The sequence below is a fragment of the Muscardinus avellanarius genome, assembly GCF_963383645.1.
Source record: "Muscardinus avellanarius genome assembly, chromosome: 7".
NCBI lineage: Eukaryota > Metazoa > Chordata > Mammalia > Rodentia > Gliridae > Muscardinus > Muscardinus avellanarius.
Window position 1 is genome coordinate 88,348,295 of NC_137793.1, and position 16,334 is coordinate 88,364,628.

Below are 16,334 nucleotides of genomic sequence, written 5' to 3' on the forward strand. Positions count from 1 at the left end.
CCTGTCTTAGCCTCCCAAGCACGGTGGTTACACATACACCAACATGCCTGGCTTTTTATTTATTTGTTTATTTATTCATTCACTCATTTATTTTGTTACTGGGGATTGAACCCAGGGGCATTCTATCTCTGAGCTAAACCCTCAGCTCTATTTTTTTAAATTATTCTGTATTTCAAAACAGGGTCTGTTTTTGCCCCACTAAGTAGCTGAGGATGGCCGTGAACCTGCGATCCTCCTGTCTCAGCCCCCCCCCCCAAGTACTGGGATTGCAAGTATACACCCCCAGCCTTTTTTTGAAACAGGGTCTCACGAAGTTTCAGAGGGCCTCACTAAGTGGCTGCGACTGGCTGTGAACCTGTGCTCCTCCTGTCTCAGCCTCCCAAGTTCAGGGATTACTGGCATGTGTCACTGTGCCCACCTTAATTTTTGTTCAGAAAATATAAAAATATTTTCTATGATAAAATGCAGAGATAATCACCAAATCTTTACAAAAGTGGAATTATTTTTACACAAAATAAATGCAAGCCTACTTTTGTTTCATGTACTAGATCATTAACAAACCAGAAGTGATGGCATGGCACATACCTGTAATCCCAGGACATAGGAGGCTGAGACAGGAAGATCACAGGTTTGCAGCCAGCCTCAGCAACTTAGTGAGGCTGTCAACAGTTTAGCGAGCTCCTGTTCCCACATTAAAAAAAAAAAAAATAGGACTAGGGTGTATCCCCAAGATAAAAGGCCCTTGGGTTCCATCCCTAGTATCCCCCCCACACACATCATGAACAAATCTACATTTCAATATAGTTTCACAGCATCACTTTTGTAGTTGCCTGTTATTTGAATAAATATCTCTACGATAGTTTATTCACCAATCTGTGTGTGTGGACACACACACACAGTGCTGAGATCAAAACCAGGGTCTTGCACATGCCAGGAAAACACTACCACTGAGCTACATCCCCAGCCCACACGTCCTCTTTGTGTGTGTGTGTGTGTGTGTGTGTGTGTGTGTGTGTGTGTGGTACTGGGGATGGAACCCAGGGACTTTTTACCTCCGGGCTACACTCCCAGACCTATTTTATATTTTATTTGGAAACAGGGTCTCATTAAGTTACTGAGAGCCTCACTAAGCTGCTGAGGCTGGCTTCGAACCTGTGCGATCCTCCTGTCTCAGCCTCCCAAGCGCGGGGATTACAAGTGTGCACCACCACGCCCAGATACCAGTCCTCTTTTGACTGGCACAGATTGTACCCCTTGACTGGAATTGTAGCATCACCAGAATACGCATCCTTATACACTTATCCAAGTATTTTCTTTGAAAAAAAATTCTTAAGCATAAAATTGCTATGTACAAAGGTATGCATTTTTTAAAGCTTTGAAACAATTTGTCAAACTGGTCTTCAGAGAGAGTGTCTTCCAGTTAACAACTTGAGCAGCATTTTATATCAGATTTGAGATTCTTCACATCCTCATCAGCTCATCAGCTCTAGATATCAAGGGCATCCTTTATATTCTTTGCCAATTTGGGGGAAGTACTGAGGATGGAATCCAGGGGCATCCTACCTTTTAGCTACACACCCAGACATATTTTATTTTTAACTTGAAAACGGGGTCTTACTAAGTTGCTGAGAGCCTCGCTAAATTGCTGAGGCTGACTCTGAACCTAGAGTCCTCCCGTCTTGGCTTCCCAAGTACTGGGATTGCAAGCATGCACCACCACACCTGGCTTTCTTTGACAATTTGATATATGAAAAGTATTTCCTGGAGTCTTAAGCATTTCCAACAATGATAGGGAAGAGAGAAGATACACCATCTGCATTCTCCGTGGAGATTTCAGTTTTTCAACCCTAGCATTTGCCTTTCTTGAAGCAATCCCTCCCTTTTGGCTAGAAATCAGCCAGGGAACAGAGCCTGAAATGCAAGGACTCCAAATCCCAACTTGCTTTGCAAGTTCATGGGGTCAGTGGGTTCAGACTGAAGGGTGGGGGGGACTTTCCTCTGGGCATTGTGGCCTGGGTCACTGGCTGGCAGGTGTGGAGGTGGGCAGGTGAAGCTGAGTCATTAAGGACACTGGGTGTGGCTTCCTGGATCAACTCCAGAGTTGACATGCAGGTTCCAGTAACGGGTGGCTAAGCTGGCTAATTGCTGCTGCTGCTGCTGCTGCCCCAGCCCAGCCCCACACGTAACAGGAGATAGGAGGAGGTGGGGAGGAGGAGGGAGAAGAGGGGGAGAGGGAGGAGGGGGGATGGGAGGAGGGGGAGGGGAAGGAGGAGGAGAAGGAGAAGATAGAGGGCAACGAAAAGGCAGCATTCCCAATGGGTGGACACCCTGAGGGTCTCAGGAACTGTCAACTCACTCCCCATCCTTCCCACAGGATCAAAGAGTCCCTGGAAAGCAACACTAATAGATCTATTTCCAGACCAGGTGTGTCTGTATGTCAATAGGATACTTGTCTCAGGGATGATGGCTCATGCCTGTAATTGAAGCTAGTCTGGAGGCTGAGGCAGGAAGATCATAAGTTCAAGGCCAGCCTGGGCAAGCTAGTGAAACTCTGTCTCAAAATAAAATTTAAAAAAACCTGGGGATGCAGTTCATTGATAGAGTACTTGTCTAGCATGTCGGAGGCCCTGGGTTCAATCCCCAGTACCAACCGCCATCAAAAATATAATTAAAAAATTAAAAAAATAAGCTGGGCGTGGTGGCGCATGTTTATAATCCTGGCACTTGGGAGGCGGAGACAGGAGGATCGTGCAGGTTCGAAGCCAGCCTTGCTGGCTTAAGAGACCCTGTTTCCAAATAAAATATATATTTAAAAAAATAATAGGTCGCCAGGCGTGGTGGTGCACGCTTGTAATCCCCGTGCTTGGGAGGCAGAGACAGGAGGATCACACAGGTTCGAAGCCAGCCGTGCTAGCTTAGGAGACCCTGTTTCCAAAAATAAAATAGGTCTGGGAGTGCAGCCCAGAGGTAGAAGGGCTTCCAGGAACCTCAGTACCACAAAAAAAAAAAAAAAAAAAAAACGTAAATAGGGCACTTCTCAAACTGTGCATCCAATGATGGAATTCCAGGCAGCTGTGCAGCAGTGAGACGTTTGTGATACTTAGCACCGCTCCAAGCAGAATCAGTTGTGGGTTGGGAAAAGAGAGTCAGAAGCCAGGTTCAGATACTGGTTTTCTAAACTTTCTAGCTCTGAACCCCTGAGCTATTCTTAATCTCTCCGAAGCCTCAGGTTCCTCACCTGTGAAGTGAGGGTCTGATTGTCTACCTTGCAGTCCTGCTGGAAGCTTATGGAGATGTCTCTGGCATTTCTTAGGTCTAGCCCAGGCCCTTCATTCTCCCCAGAGGGCTTCTTCCCTACTGGGTCACCTGACCTGGAGCCAGGTACCCAGCCGACAGCCAATGAAGGCTGAGAGAATAAATGAATGAAGGGACCAGCTGTCAGTATTAAACCCAGGCTGGGTGGCTTTGAATAAATCACCTTCCTTTTCTTTTTCTTTCTTTTTTCTTTCTTTCTTTCTTTTCTTTTTTTTTTTTTTATGGTGGGTCTGGGGATGGAATCCGGGGGCATTTGACCTCCGAGCTACACCCCCTGCCCTATTTTTTTTTTATTCTTTATTTTGAAACAGGGTCTCACTGAGTTGCAGAGGGCCTCACTAAGTAGCTGAGGCTGTCCATGAACCACGACCCTCTGGTCTCAGTCTTCCGAATGCTGGGACTACAAGTGTGTGCCACCACGCCCGGCTGTCACCTTCCTTTTCTGAACCTTGGATTCCTCATCTGAAAAATTAGGGTTGTGCTGGGCATAGTGGCACATGCCTATAATCTCAGTAGTTGGGAGGCTGAGACAGGAGTATCACAGGTTCGAGATCAGCTTCAGCAACTTAGTGAGACTTTATTTCAAATGAAAGAATAAAACAGGGCTGGTGGTATAGCTCAGACATAGAATGCCCTGGGCATCAAACCTAATACCCCCACACACAGTGAAGTTGCTCTTCTGCATCTACTGCTGTATTCTGTAAATCATTGGTAGAAAAGTGGTTATGATGCAGGAACTTCTGTGAGACACTTGTTTTTCCTGACAAGGGAGATGAGCTAGGGAAATCATGGGAAGAGCTATTTTATAGACAAATCAGATTCTGCCAATTCTCTTTCATTAGCAGGGATACAGGTATTTAGATGGGACAAGCCTGCTGGGCAGTGGTGACATCTTGGGACACTCTGGTTTAGGCAGCCATGCCCAGCCCAGAAGGTCCTGCAGAGGTCTCCAGTGTTCGCAAGGCCCATAACATGCCATACACTACACTGAGTTAAATATGGTCTTCAAAGTGGGGTGTGGTAGTATACCCCCGTAATCCCTGTACTTGGGAAGCTGAAACAGGAAGAGTGCAGGTTCAAGGACAACCTCAGCAAGTAGTGAGACTGTTATCAACCTAGCAAGACTCTGTTTCAAAATAAAAATAAAACCAGGCATGGAGGCGCCTGCTTGTAATCCCAGTACTTGGGAGGCTGAGACAGGAGGATTCAGGTTTGAAGCCAGCTTCAGCTCCTCAGTGAGGCCCTCCACAACTTAGTGAGATCCTGTTTCAAAATAAAGAATGAAAGCCGGGAGTGGTGGCACGCGCTTGGGAGGCTGAGACAGGAGGACCGCACAGGTTCAAAGCCAGCCTCGGCTACTTGGTGAAGCGCTCAGCAACTTAGTGAGACCCTGTTTCCAAATAAAATAGAAATAGGTCTGGGAGTATAGCCCAGAGGTAGAAATCCCCTGGGTTCCATCCCTAGTACCACCAAAGGGGAAAAAAAAAAAAAGAATGAAAATCAGGCTGGGGGTGGGTGTAGCTCAGAGGTAGAATCTCCCTGGTTTCAATCCCCAGCACCACGCAAAATAAAAAATAATAATAAAAGCCGGGCGTGGTGGTGCATGCTTGTAATCCCAGCATTTGGGAGGCTGAGACTGAAGGATCGTGGTTCGCAGACAGCCTCAGCTACTTAGTGAGTATCTCTGCAACTCAGTGAGACCCTGTTTCAAAAAATAAAGAATAAAAAAAATAGGACAGGGGATGTAGCTCGGAGGTATCACATGCCCCTGGGTTTCATCCCCAACCCACAAAATAAATTAATAATAATAATAATAATAATAATAATAATAATAATAAATAGGGCTGTATAGGGAGTATAGCTCAGAATGCGCCTTGGTTCAATCCCCAGTACAGAAAAAAACAAAAACAAACAAACAAACAAAAACTTCTAAACAAGGGCCAAAGTTCTGGGTCGGGTCCTGCTGGTCCTGACTGGAGGGAGGGGCTAAACTCACCTGGTGGAAGGAGGGCAGAGGAGGGCAGAGGGAGGGCAGGAAGGGGCCAGTTGCCTCTCCCAGGGAGGAGATGAGCTGTGTAAACAAAGACAGAATCAAAGGAGGGTCAGGAGTGTGTATGTCTGTCTAATATACACCCGTAAGAGCAAGTGTCCTGTGTGAGTGTGAGCCTGTGAGTTTGAGTCTGTTAAGGGCATGCAGGTGCATGTGATGAGGGTGTGTGTGTGTGTGTGTGTGTGTGTGTGTGTGTGTGTGCACATTAGTGTATGGCATATGTGTTTATCTACATATACCCTCTGTGAATGTAGGTGTGTTCTCTGTGTGCCATGAGTGTTCATGTGCAGTGTGTGTGTGTGGAGAGGGGTGGTCAGGGCAGGGAGAGTCATGGGCAGTTTAACAAATATTTATGGAGCACCTTCCCTGTGCCAGGCCCTGTGCACGGTGCCCAGGTGAGCAAGCCCGGCCCTTGCCCAAAGGCGCTCACAGCCCTGTAAGGGAGATGTGTAAACAGATAGCTGGAGTGAACAAGCCACTGAAATAAGCCCCTTCATAAAAATTCCATCTCTTCACCTACTTCTCAGGAGGGCCCACTGAGCAGGCTCCCCTCCCCTGAATGGGTGTGAGGGGTGGGGCTGTGCAGGATTCTGGGAACCATCCCTGGGGAGGGTGAGCACAGCAAGCCCAAGCATAGGAGGGATGACCTCCCCCTGACCTGCCTAGCAACACACCCAATCCCACAGAAGTTGATAAGAGGTGACCAGCGCTCAGGGCAGGATATAAACAGCCCAGCCCAGGACACACCCAAGGGGACCCTGGGGCAGGTGGGCGAGCAACTGGGCCACCTCTGCAAGCATGCACGTCCCTTCTGACCCTCCCCCTCCACTGGGTCTGGAGAGAGCTGGGAAGGATGACTGTCTCCAAGGAGAGGACAGTGGTGGAGGACTAGGGAAGGCCAGCCTGGGGTCTGTGCTGGTGCTCCGCAGTGTCCTGAGGGGTGGGGGCTAGAGATCAAGGCTGAGGAGAAAGGCATCTTGGGTAAGAACTGTGTGCCCGGGCTGCCTCCCTCCAGCACAGACAGGCCTGCTGGGCTCTGGTCCCGCTGTCACCTGACTGGTGACCTTGGGCCAGCCTCTGCCTTCATCAGAGAAATGGGATGCCCAGTCTCCTCCAAGGGCCACAGGGCGGATCCAATGAGATAGTGGGGTGAAGAAAGTGCCTCATAAGCTGAAAACGGCAAGACAAAGGTCAGCGCTCCGGCATGCGGTGTGGGTCATGAAGCCGCTTCCCCGGCCCGGTATCAGACCACGAAGGAGCTTGGTCCCCTAGGTGAAACTCACTGCTGGGATCTCATTTTTGGAACTAAAGAAACTGAGGACCAAGGAAGATCTAGAGCAGGAGTCCTGGGTTCCAAAGGCCCACCCCCATTTTTTGGCGAGGTAAACTTAGGTAACACTGATCACCTCTCTTAAGCATATAAACACCCAGGAGATAACGTGGTAGAGAAACTAGCACAGTGTGTGGCACGTACAAATCCTCAAAAGATGAGGTTGTTACTATTGTAAGTGGTCATGGAAGCTTCCCCAGCCAAGTGGAGGAAGCCAGCCTGTTCAAACCTTGGCCTGGCCTCCCATCCTCTTTGGCTTAACTTACTCCTACTTTAGAAGGGAAATGAGAATGGAGAGTAGTGGTGCACGCCTGTAATCCCAGTACTTGTGTTCACAGCCAGCCTCAGCAACTTAGTGAGGCCCTCAGGAACTTAGCAAGACCCTGTTTCCATTTAAAAAAAAAAATAGGAGCTGGGCATGGTGGCACATGCTTTTAATTTCAGCATTTGGGAGGTGGAGACAGGAGGATCATGGTTCATGGACAACCTCAGCTACTTAGTGAGGCCCTCTGCAACTCAGTGAGACCCTGTTTCAAACATAAAGAATAAAGAGCCGAGCATGGTGGCACACGCTTGTAATCCCAGCGCTTGGGAGGCTGAGACAAGAGGATCATACAGGTTCAAAGCCAACCTCAACTACTTAGTGAGGCTCTCAGCAACTTAGTGAGACCCTGTTTCCAAATAAAATATAAAATAGGTCTGGGGGTATAGCCCGGAGGTAGAAAAGTCCCTGGTTCCATCCCCAGTACCACAAAAAATAAAATAAAGAATAAAAAGTAGGGCTGGGGTGTAGCTCGGAGGTAGAATGTCCCTGGGTTCCTTCCCCAGTACTGCAAAATAAATAAATAAATGAATAAGTAAATAAATAAACAAATAAATAAATAGGGTTGGAGGTGTAACTCAGAGTTCAATCCCTGTAGCTCTGGGTTCAATTCCCAGTATCACAAAAATAAAAATTAAAATAAAAAAAAAAAAGAAATGCTAGGACAACTCTTTTCCCAAAATAGTTCCAGAAAATTCTAGGTGTTTTCATCATTCCACTATTGTCTCCAACCTCCTTCACTCTTCTTTCTACTACTCATTTCTCCAGAGCAAGCATATTTCCATGCTCACACACACCTACCCCTTTCTGTTTTTTTAAGATCCCCTCTTTATTGATATCCCTTCAGTGAATAATCTGGTATTTCTAAGACCACTGAGCAGTATTTCGAGCTTATAAAATGGGTTCTTAATGTGCTCTATGGAATCTGAAGCCTCATACTTGAGGAAATTTCCATTAGGACGTTCCTAAGAAACCCTTCAGACATCCCATCAGTGAAACCAGACACGTCATCACTGTGGAAACGGTGATGCGGTTCTGGAATCTGCTGAGGATTAAGTTAGATGTTAGTGAGGTGGGAGAAGCTTCCAGGGATGGGCCAAAGGACAAAACCTCGCTATCTGCATCTGTAAAGTGGAAATCATAAACATCTCTTCTTGGGAGAAGAGGAAATAAAGCCCAGCAGTATTTAGTACAGTACTGGGTTGAACACTCAGCTGTCAACAAGTATCAGTTCCTTCCCCTATTCTTCTCATCAAGTACTCATCTCCATTTTGCTTGTTTTTTCCCCTCTTTACAAGATCATAACTTTGATTTCAGGGCAGACACAAAAGCTGGGATTCATGTTACAGATATTCAGCTTGCAGCCAACTTGGCTGGAATGCAAAACGCATCTGTTTATTCCACAAGGCTGGACATGCAACTCTAGACTTCTTAGAGAACATCAGGTCCATCCCCGTCCTACAGGAGGAAGCAGCTCCAAAGAGGACACACTTGGCCAAGGTCACCAAGCACACGTGTGGAGACTCGACAGCCCTGGCCCTAAGCTTCCTAAGCCCATGTCCTTGCCTGCATGGAGTCTTGCAAGCTTTCTCAGCTGTGAGCCTCCGTCTTTGCTCTCCTCTCAGTCCCCAGACAAGATGCCTACAAGGCCAACCCTCCTGGCTACAGGAAATCGGTACTCAGCCCATGCCAGCCTCTGCCTTTGCCCTCAGCCTGGTGGACCCCTTTTCTTCTCTCCTCTCCCAACTCCATGCGTCATCCAATCCAGAAGCCTGAATTTCAGTACACAGGTAGGTGAAACAAAGGTTAGAAAAAGCCCAGAAGGCGCTTTATTGGAGGTTGCTGCCTCCACTTGTGGGAGAAAAAAGCCGGGAGCCCCATCTTGAGGGGTCCAGTGTCAGCCCCCTTCTCTTCTCGATGGCTGGGCCAGGGGCCACCGGCACTCAGTGGGAGAGGATTGGGGAGGGAAATGCTTTAGAAAAAATAGATCTCTATGTACATCTGACATATTTATAGCACATAAATTAGGGTGCTCCGACCCCGTCTGTGGAGCCCAAGCACTGAGCATCAAGGAGGTGAAAGCTGGTCCAGAAGGAAGGTGCCGGAGGACGCCACCCTCTGTCCTGTGTTTCCCTGTGACTTCCTCAGCTGAGTCCAAGCATCTGCAGGAAGAAGGTGTCATTGGCAGCCAGCACTGGAATTGGAGGGAGCCACACAGCAGCAGTAGAGTCAGCGAGCAAGTCGCTTCAAACCCAAGGGCTTGTAATCCCGAGAGGAGAGCAGAGCAGAGAGGCCAGAGGCCCCAACTCCAGGGCGAAGGCTGAGAACACACCAGACTTCAGCTTCTCTCCACAGCATGGCAGGGAGCACGTCCAAATGGAGGGAGGGTGCTTTCCATCCTGTTTGACCTCCCCGGAGGGCTGCAGACCTCCAGTCCAAGTCTATGAGTTCAGTCCCAGGTCTAGTTCAGATCCTTAGTTTCGACTCTCGACAACCTCTTCTTCCTTCCAACCACTGGAGTTTTTGCCAAACTTGTAGACCAGCCTCCGGCCATCTACCCGTTCCAGTATCTCGCGTTTGTAGTAGTACCTGGATGGAGAGGATGGTTAGCGGTGCTTGAGCAGGAGCCATGCCCACACTCTTGCTGCCTCCCGTCTGGCCCAGAGGAGTTCTCAGCTCACCTCTCCCCTCTGGTTACCAGCCTGGCTAACCTGAGCCTAAGCCACACTGCCTGAACTAATTCCTACCTGGCGTCACCACACTGGCCTGTGATTGTGTCCAGGCTGCCTGCTTTCCCACTCTTATTTGTATCTTATAGTTTTGTCTTGGGACTTTTCAGAAAGGCCCAAGGAGCCTTAGAGATGAATTAGTGATCCATTGGGGCACACAGGAGGAAACAGGCCCGAAGACAAGCAAACAGAGCAGGTCTTGGTGGGGGCTTGACCAACGCTCTTTCTACCACTCCCCAAGTGCCTTTCTTAGGACCCGCCTTGCCGGTAATACCCAGAAACGATGCCAGCTAAGGCTTGCTGCGCTCACGACATGCCAGGCTAGTTAGTCCTTTCTCTGTGCTATCATTCGGTCTACCAGGTAGGCAGGGACCATCCTCATCTTCACTCTACAGGGCTCACACTTGCTTCTTGAAGCCTGGCAGTGGCTGGAGAGCACAAACACTGCCGCCAGGTCAGCAGGTCCCTCAGTATCCCCTGACTGGAGGCCGGCAGGCACCAGCTCACCTCATGGCCCGGCTCAGCTTCTCATAGGTCATGTTGCTGTTCTTCTTCTTTTGGCCCCACAGTTGGGCCACGGCCTCGGAGCGCAGGAACTTGAAGACGCCCTCGTGCCGGTTCTCCCACTTCATGAGCCCTTCGTTGAGCTCCGGGTGGATGAGGATGTCGCGGATAAACTCCCACAGGTGGGTGCCTCTGGGGGCTACAAAACCAGACCCCTTAGTGAGCAGCACAGGCTAGCCCCGCTCACCAGTCCCAGTACACTGCTGACTCCTGGCGGAATGTGAAACGAAGCCTTCTAGAAGCATCTCCAATGCCCTCTGTGCCTGTGTTGTAGTAGCTGCCCCTCCTCACCTTCCCCGACCCCCAGACAAGGAGCCCCAGAAACACGTGTCTTCACCCAGACATTTCACTTGTAACAATACTGATCATATGTCTGGCTGAAATGGACATCCCTGATAGTGACCACTGCTGCCTGCAGGGACTCATGGGTGGTGGAGGCCACAGAAAAAGCAAACACACCAACTGCTGGGGAGAGCTGTTAAGTATGAGGACAAAACTGGCCCAGGCTGGGGGAGCTTCCTTGGAAAATAACACCCCGAGGACAAGAAGAAAACCAGGCTATGTGCGCATTCACTCATGAGGAAGAGAGGCAGAGAGAAAGAGACAGAAAGATGCAAAAAGAGAAAGAGGAGGAGAGGGGGAGGAGGGAGATTAGCAAGAAAGACCTTCAGGGCTCCCTCCCAGGGCCCTCAGCCCGTTGGTGCCTGGAGTCTCAGTCCCCATCAGGCACCACCAGCTGCTCCTCACACCAACAAGGGGTCCCAAGAGGCAGGACAAGGGTCAAGTGCAGAGAGAACTGGGGTGGGCGGGCAGAAAGCCTGAACTCTCCAGCCCTCCTCCAGGTACCCAGGCTCACCGTGCTTACTCTTCTTGCCCTCCAGGCACTCCCAGTACTCCTTGCTCAGTTTTCGGGGGCGCCCCCGTTTCCGCTTCCCATGCTTGCTCTCCCCCTTCTTGTAGTCAGGAAAAGCATCTATGGAGAGGGGGTAGAAGTCAAGCAAGGGTGAGGCAGGCGGTCATCAGCAGGAGTAGCCCCTCTTCGTATCCCTGCAGGAGCAGGGAGGAGTGAAGAGCTGCACCCTGCACTGCGGAAGGGACCCCAGAGCCGCCCTCCACGCACCTCTGCAGAAGAGCTTGCTGTCGGGCGCGTCCAGGTCCACGTCGCTTCCACCAGAGTCTGAGGAGTGGGAGCTCTGGGAAGTTCGAGTCCCTGCGGGCGGGGCAGAGTGAGGGTCTTGGCCAACATGGGCTGCCCCACAGGGCCCAGGCTTTCTGGGCTTCTGGCCCTGACTGGGATCCAGGTGGGGCCCCAACAGGAATCTCACCTGTGGTGGAGACATCAGAGCTGCCGGGGGAGGGGGCGCCTGCACCGTAGCTTCCAGCGTAGTATGGGCTGGCTTGACGACAGTCCTCTAGCAACTCTTGGGTGAAGGGGCTTCCCTGGTCTAGCGAGAGGATGTGGAAGCTCAGACAGGGTTCAGAGGGGCAGGCAAGCACAGGGGAGGCTGCCCATGGGGTCTCACAATGCCTTTGGGATTTTTCTAGGTGGGCAAGGAGGAGGTCTGGGAAGGGCGTCATTTCTGGTGCTCTGAAAAGGACAGGGATAGGACTGGACAGGGTGGGGGTAAGAAACGAATTCTCACCAAAGGAGCCTGGGTCTCCTAGGGCCTCCTGGAAGGCCATGCCGTCCTTCTCCAGCAGCTCAATGATCCAGCTGAGTTCGTCAGAAGAGCCGGAGGCTGGGGACAAGGAAGGAGGGGGTCACACTCCCACCGTCCACCGGGGCCAGCGGCCCAGGGCCCCAGGTCTCCCACCCAAGGAAATCCTCCCCTCCGCTCCTGGCCCCTGTGGTGCAGGGGCATGGACTCACTGAGGTCCCGCAGCTGGGCATGGAGTTGGTCTCCCAGAGGTCCAAAGACCAGACGCAGTTCCTCGAGGGCACAGTTGCACAGAGTGGCCCCATCCATGTCACACCGGGAGAAGTCAATGGAGCTGGCGTCATACTTGTTCTTCTCTACTTGGTAGCTGATCCAGTCCAGAACCTGGGCCTTCGACCAGAACTGGGGCTGCTCTCCTGACCAGCTGGCCTTCTCTGCAGAGGACCAGGTACAGCCACAAGGTCAGCATGGGAGCCCTTTTGGGTACCCCTTTGGGATCCTGTACCCGCTCCCAGCTCACTCTTGAGAGCCCTCCCAGGAATAGGGGCAGGAGGTTCCAGTTCCCCACTCAGCTCGCCAGTCCCGACAACCCCACCACCTCAGCCCTTAGCCCTGAAATTCACTTGGAGACCCTCCTCCCCGCCAATTCCCGCCCTTTATCTAAGAAGCTCTCCGAGTGTCTGAGTCTCTCTCTGTCCCTTAAGGCACCCCATCCTACGTCACCCACCTGTACCCTCCAGCGACATCTGCGGGTTGCTCAGGGTCAGCACCAAGTCATCAGCCCCAAAGGTGGCGGTGGGGGGAACAGAGGCCAGGGTGGGGTCCTCCGAGCTGTACATAGCACTGAAGTAGTTGCTAAAAACGTTGCTGATCTCACAAGTTGCAGCCATGAGGCCACCTGGGGAGTAAGGGACAAGGTTGTGAGGGCACCAAGGTCCTCTTCTTACCCTCTTGGATACCCTGGTCTGACTAAGCCCTGGCAGGAGCTGCCCCAAGGGGCAGAAAGATCGGCATCTCTGCAGACACATTCTCTTCTAAAAGGGCCCCTAGATCTCAGAGCAGGTGGGGCTACTAGACCCTCTTGCTCATATCATCTGGGCCCTTGAGCCAGCGTGGCCCAAGTCCCTCCCCTTGCCTCCCAGACACAGGGCACCTTGACCCTCAGGACACCCAGCTCTACACTCCTGCTGGGAAATTTCAGACGTAGGGGGTGCCTGGTTCAGAAGTGCAAATCCACAAGACCCTTCCCCAATTTCCCAAGGCTGGAGCTAGGGGATGCAACAGGTAGCAGTCCTACCGAGTGGTGGGGCGCAAATGCAGCAGGCGGGCAGTCTTCAGAGGCCGCAGGTGGGAGAGAAATCCAGGCGGACAACCTCTCTGCTCCGCCAGGTAGCAGTGAGGAGTCTGGCCACCGCGCTCCCCCACCCGCTCTAAATAGAGCCCTGCGGTAGCTCCTCCCCACACCCAGGTCTTTAGAGTCCCTGGTGGTAACCTGAGCTGGTGGCTCATTGGATGGAGGGGATTTCCTGGCCTTCAGACTGGGCTCCTGGCCCCAGGTGATTTGCATATTCTGTGCCACTTGGCCCAGATCCTAGCAGGCGGTGCTGGGAAATCAGGCCCAGCTGGTTTAATGATTGTCAGAGTCTGTCATCCCGCACCCTCTGGGGTTGGGCCCAGGGCACTGGCCTGGGAAGGTGGCGGGAACATTGCTGGGGTGGGCATCTGTGCTTTTGGTCACCTTCTGGCTCAGAAAATTCCTCCTGGGGACCAGGCCAGGAATGGGATAGGGAAGGATAAGTCAGAGAACCTGAACCCCTGGCTGAACTGGGCCAGAGAGGCTGCTGCCCCTAACTGTCTGGGGAAATGGGGACAAAAGAGATTAGTAAGTGAGAGGATTACTGAGACATAGGATTGGAGGTGTCAGATAAAAGACTCCACGCTAGGCAATATCATGGGCTGACAGGTATACAAGAGGGGTTTCCAGCCATAGGGGCCCCTCCCTGGCGCCCATTGCTTGGGCAAGGTCTTAGCATTCTTTGCCGGCCTAGACTGCACCCAGGCATCAAAGTTTCTGCAGCCACCTGTGGAGTAATTTGGCCCTCCTTAAAAGTTCCTTCCTTAGTCTGGTGCAGTAGCACATACCTTTGACCTCAGCTGAGGCAGGAGGATCGAAAGTTTGAGGCCAGCCTAGGCAAGAATGTGTCTAAAGTAAAAAAAAAAAAAAAAAAAAAAAAAAAAAAGGCCGGAGTCTGGCTTAGCAGTAGAGTGCCCTGGGTTCAATTCCTAGTACTAGAAAAAAGAAAAAAAATCCTCCCTGGGTGCCTAACGGAGCCCTGGCTGTGCAGGTGCTGCTGGAGGTGCTGGAATCCACATGGGTGTGTACCCCCTTCTGCCTGGTCCCCATCTAACCAGTCACCCAGTTCACCAGTACCTGCCTGCTGCCCTCTAGTGGTCAGAAACCTAACATCTGGATAATAGACAAGACAAGGGAGCAAGTAGTACAAGTAGTATTATTAGTTTGTGTGTGTGTGTGTGTGTGTGTGTGTGTGTGTGTGTGTGTGTGTGTGTGTGTGTGTGTGTTTAAACCCAGGGACACTCTACCTCTGAGTTCATTAAAATCCATATTTTATTTTTTATTTTGAAAGAGTCTTAGTAAGTTGCTGAGGCTGACCTATAACCTGTAATTCTCCTGTCTCAGCCTCCCAAGTACTGGTATTACAGCTGGCCACCATGCCTGAATCTACAAGGGGTGTGTGTGTGTGTGCGTGTGTGTGTGTGTGTGTGTGTGTGTGTTACTAGGCATTGAACTCAGAGGTATTCTACCTCTGAGCTACACCCATAGCCCTATTTTATTTTTTATTTTGAAACAGAGTCTCACTAAATTGCAGAGTATCAAGAGTGAGACTGGCTGCAAAGTTAACAGTCCTCTCAACTCAGCCTCCCAAGTACTGGGATTACAGACCAGTGCCATTATAACCAGCTTTACCAAGGACTTTCAACATAAAAAGCCTCACAAAAATTATCTATTAAGGTGTACACTTATCCTTTCTGTTTTGTAGCACTAGGGATTAAATCCAAAGCCTCACACATGCTAGGCTAGTGCTCTACTACTGAGCTATATCCCCAGCTCTTATTTTTCAAGACAGCGCTTTGCCAAATTGCTCAGTCTGGGCTCCAGCTTTTGATCATCCTGCCTTAGCCTCCCAAGTACCTGGGATTATAGGCGTGTGCCTCCACACCCAGTTAGTTATCTACATATTATGGATGAAAAAAAATTGTAGCTCAGAGGGGTTGAAAGGCTTGCCCGGGCCACTCTGAGTTGGCTGTGAAAGGCACCTATTCCCCATACCCCGTGCCTCAGCTGCAGCCCTTAGCCATGCGCAGACCCCTGGTTCCCCCTCTGGGCAGTGAATCCACGTCTGTGGCTCCCTCTATGAGCTCAGCCCCAAACACAGGAACTGGGTCCTGCAGACGCCCCTGGGTACTCTGAGCGAGAGTAACAGGGTGGCCAGGAGAAGGTGGGAGATTCATATTCCAGTGTCTGTGTCTATGTAATGGTGGGTAAAATGTGCAAATTCTGCACACCAGTTTCTCCTCTACGAAGCTGTTTGGACCAAATAATCTCTAAGGTCTCTCTTTTTTTTTTTTTTTTTTTTTTTTTTGTGTGTGTGTGTGTGTTGCTGGGCATGTAACCAAGGGCCTGGCACATGCTAGGCAAGTGTTCTATCACTGAGCTACACTCCCAGCCTCAAATTCCAGTTTGTTTGTTTCTTCCTTTCTTTCTAATGGTACTAAGGATTGAATTCAGGGGCATTCCACCTCTGGGCTACACCCCAGCCCTATTTTAATTTTATTTTGAAACAGGGTCTCACTAGGTTGATGAGAAGAGTCTTACTACTTGCTGAGGCTGTCCTCGAACCTGCCATCCTCCTGTCTCTGCCTCTTAAGTACTAGGGTTACAGGCACGAGCCACCACTCCCACTCCCAGAAAACTCGAGTTTCTTATGCATCTGAGATGTAGGAGGTATCCTTCTCCTTCTACCCCATTCACAGACAACAAAACCTCCCGGCACCCAGGATGGTTTGTAAGTCACTCAGAGAAAAGGTGACTCTACCTCCAGATACCCCTCTAACTTGATAGCCAGACAACTAAGATGTCCTCAGAGGATTTGCTTTCATCTTCATTGTCTCTAAAACTATTGGATACCTAGGAGAGAGGGTTAATGATGTCCACGGGGCCGGGGGCTCTGGGCAGGATTCTCTCCAGCCCTTCAGGGGGCCTCCCTTGAGGAGCCTGAGGGTGGCACGCCCTCTACCCAGTCACTCCCCCTGGAATGTGGGAGAACCGGCTGCAGCCCCAGGGCTG

At 50.7% G+C, this 16,334-nt stretch overlaps 1 protein-coding gene across 1 annotated transcript; it reads right to left on the minus strand.

The window, feature by feature from the left end:
* Positions 1-9,491: 9,491 nt before the first annotated feature.
* ELF3 (E74 like ETS transcription factor 3) lies at positions 9,492-12,858 on the minus strand (the record flags this gene model as incomplete). Its single annotated transcript, XM_080699424.1, has 8 exons — positions 9,492-9,606; positions 10,254-10,449; positions 11,167-11,283; positions 11,431-11,520; positions 11,636-11,755; positions 11,954-12,049; positions 12,181-12,402; positions 12,696-12,858. The coding sequence occupies 8 exons, from the start codon at positions 12,856-12,858 to the stop codon at positions 9,492-9,494; spliced, it is 1,119 nt and encodes a 372-aa protein (XP_080555550.1).
* Positions 12,859-16,334: the final 3,476 nt, after the last annotated feature.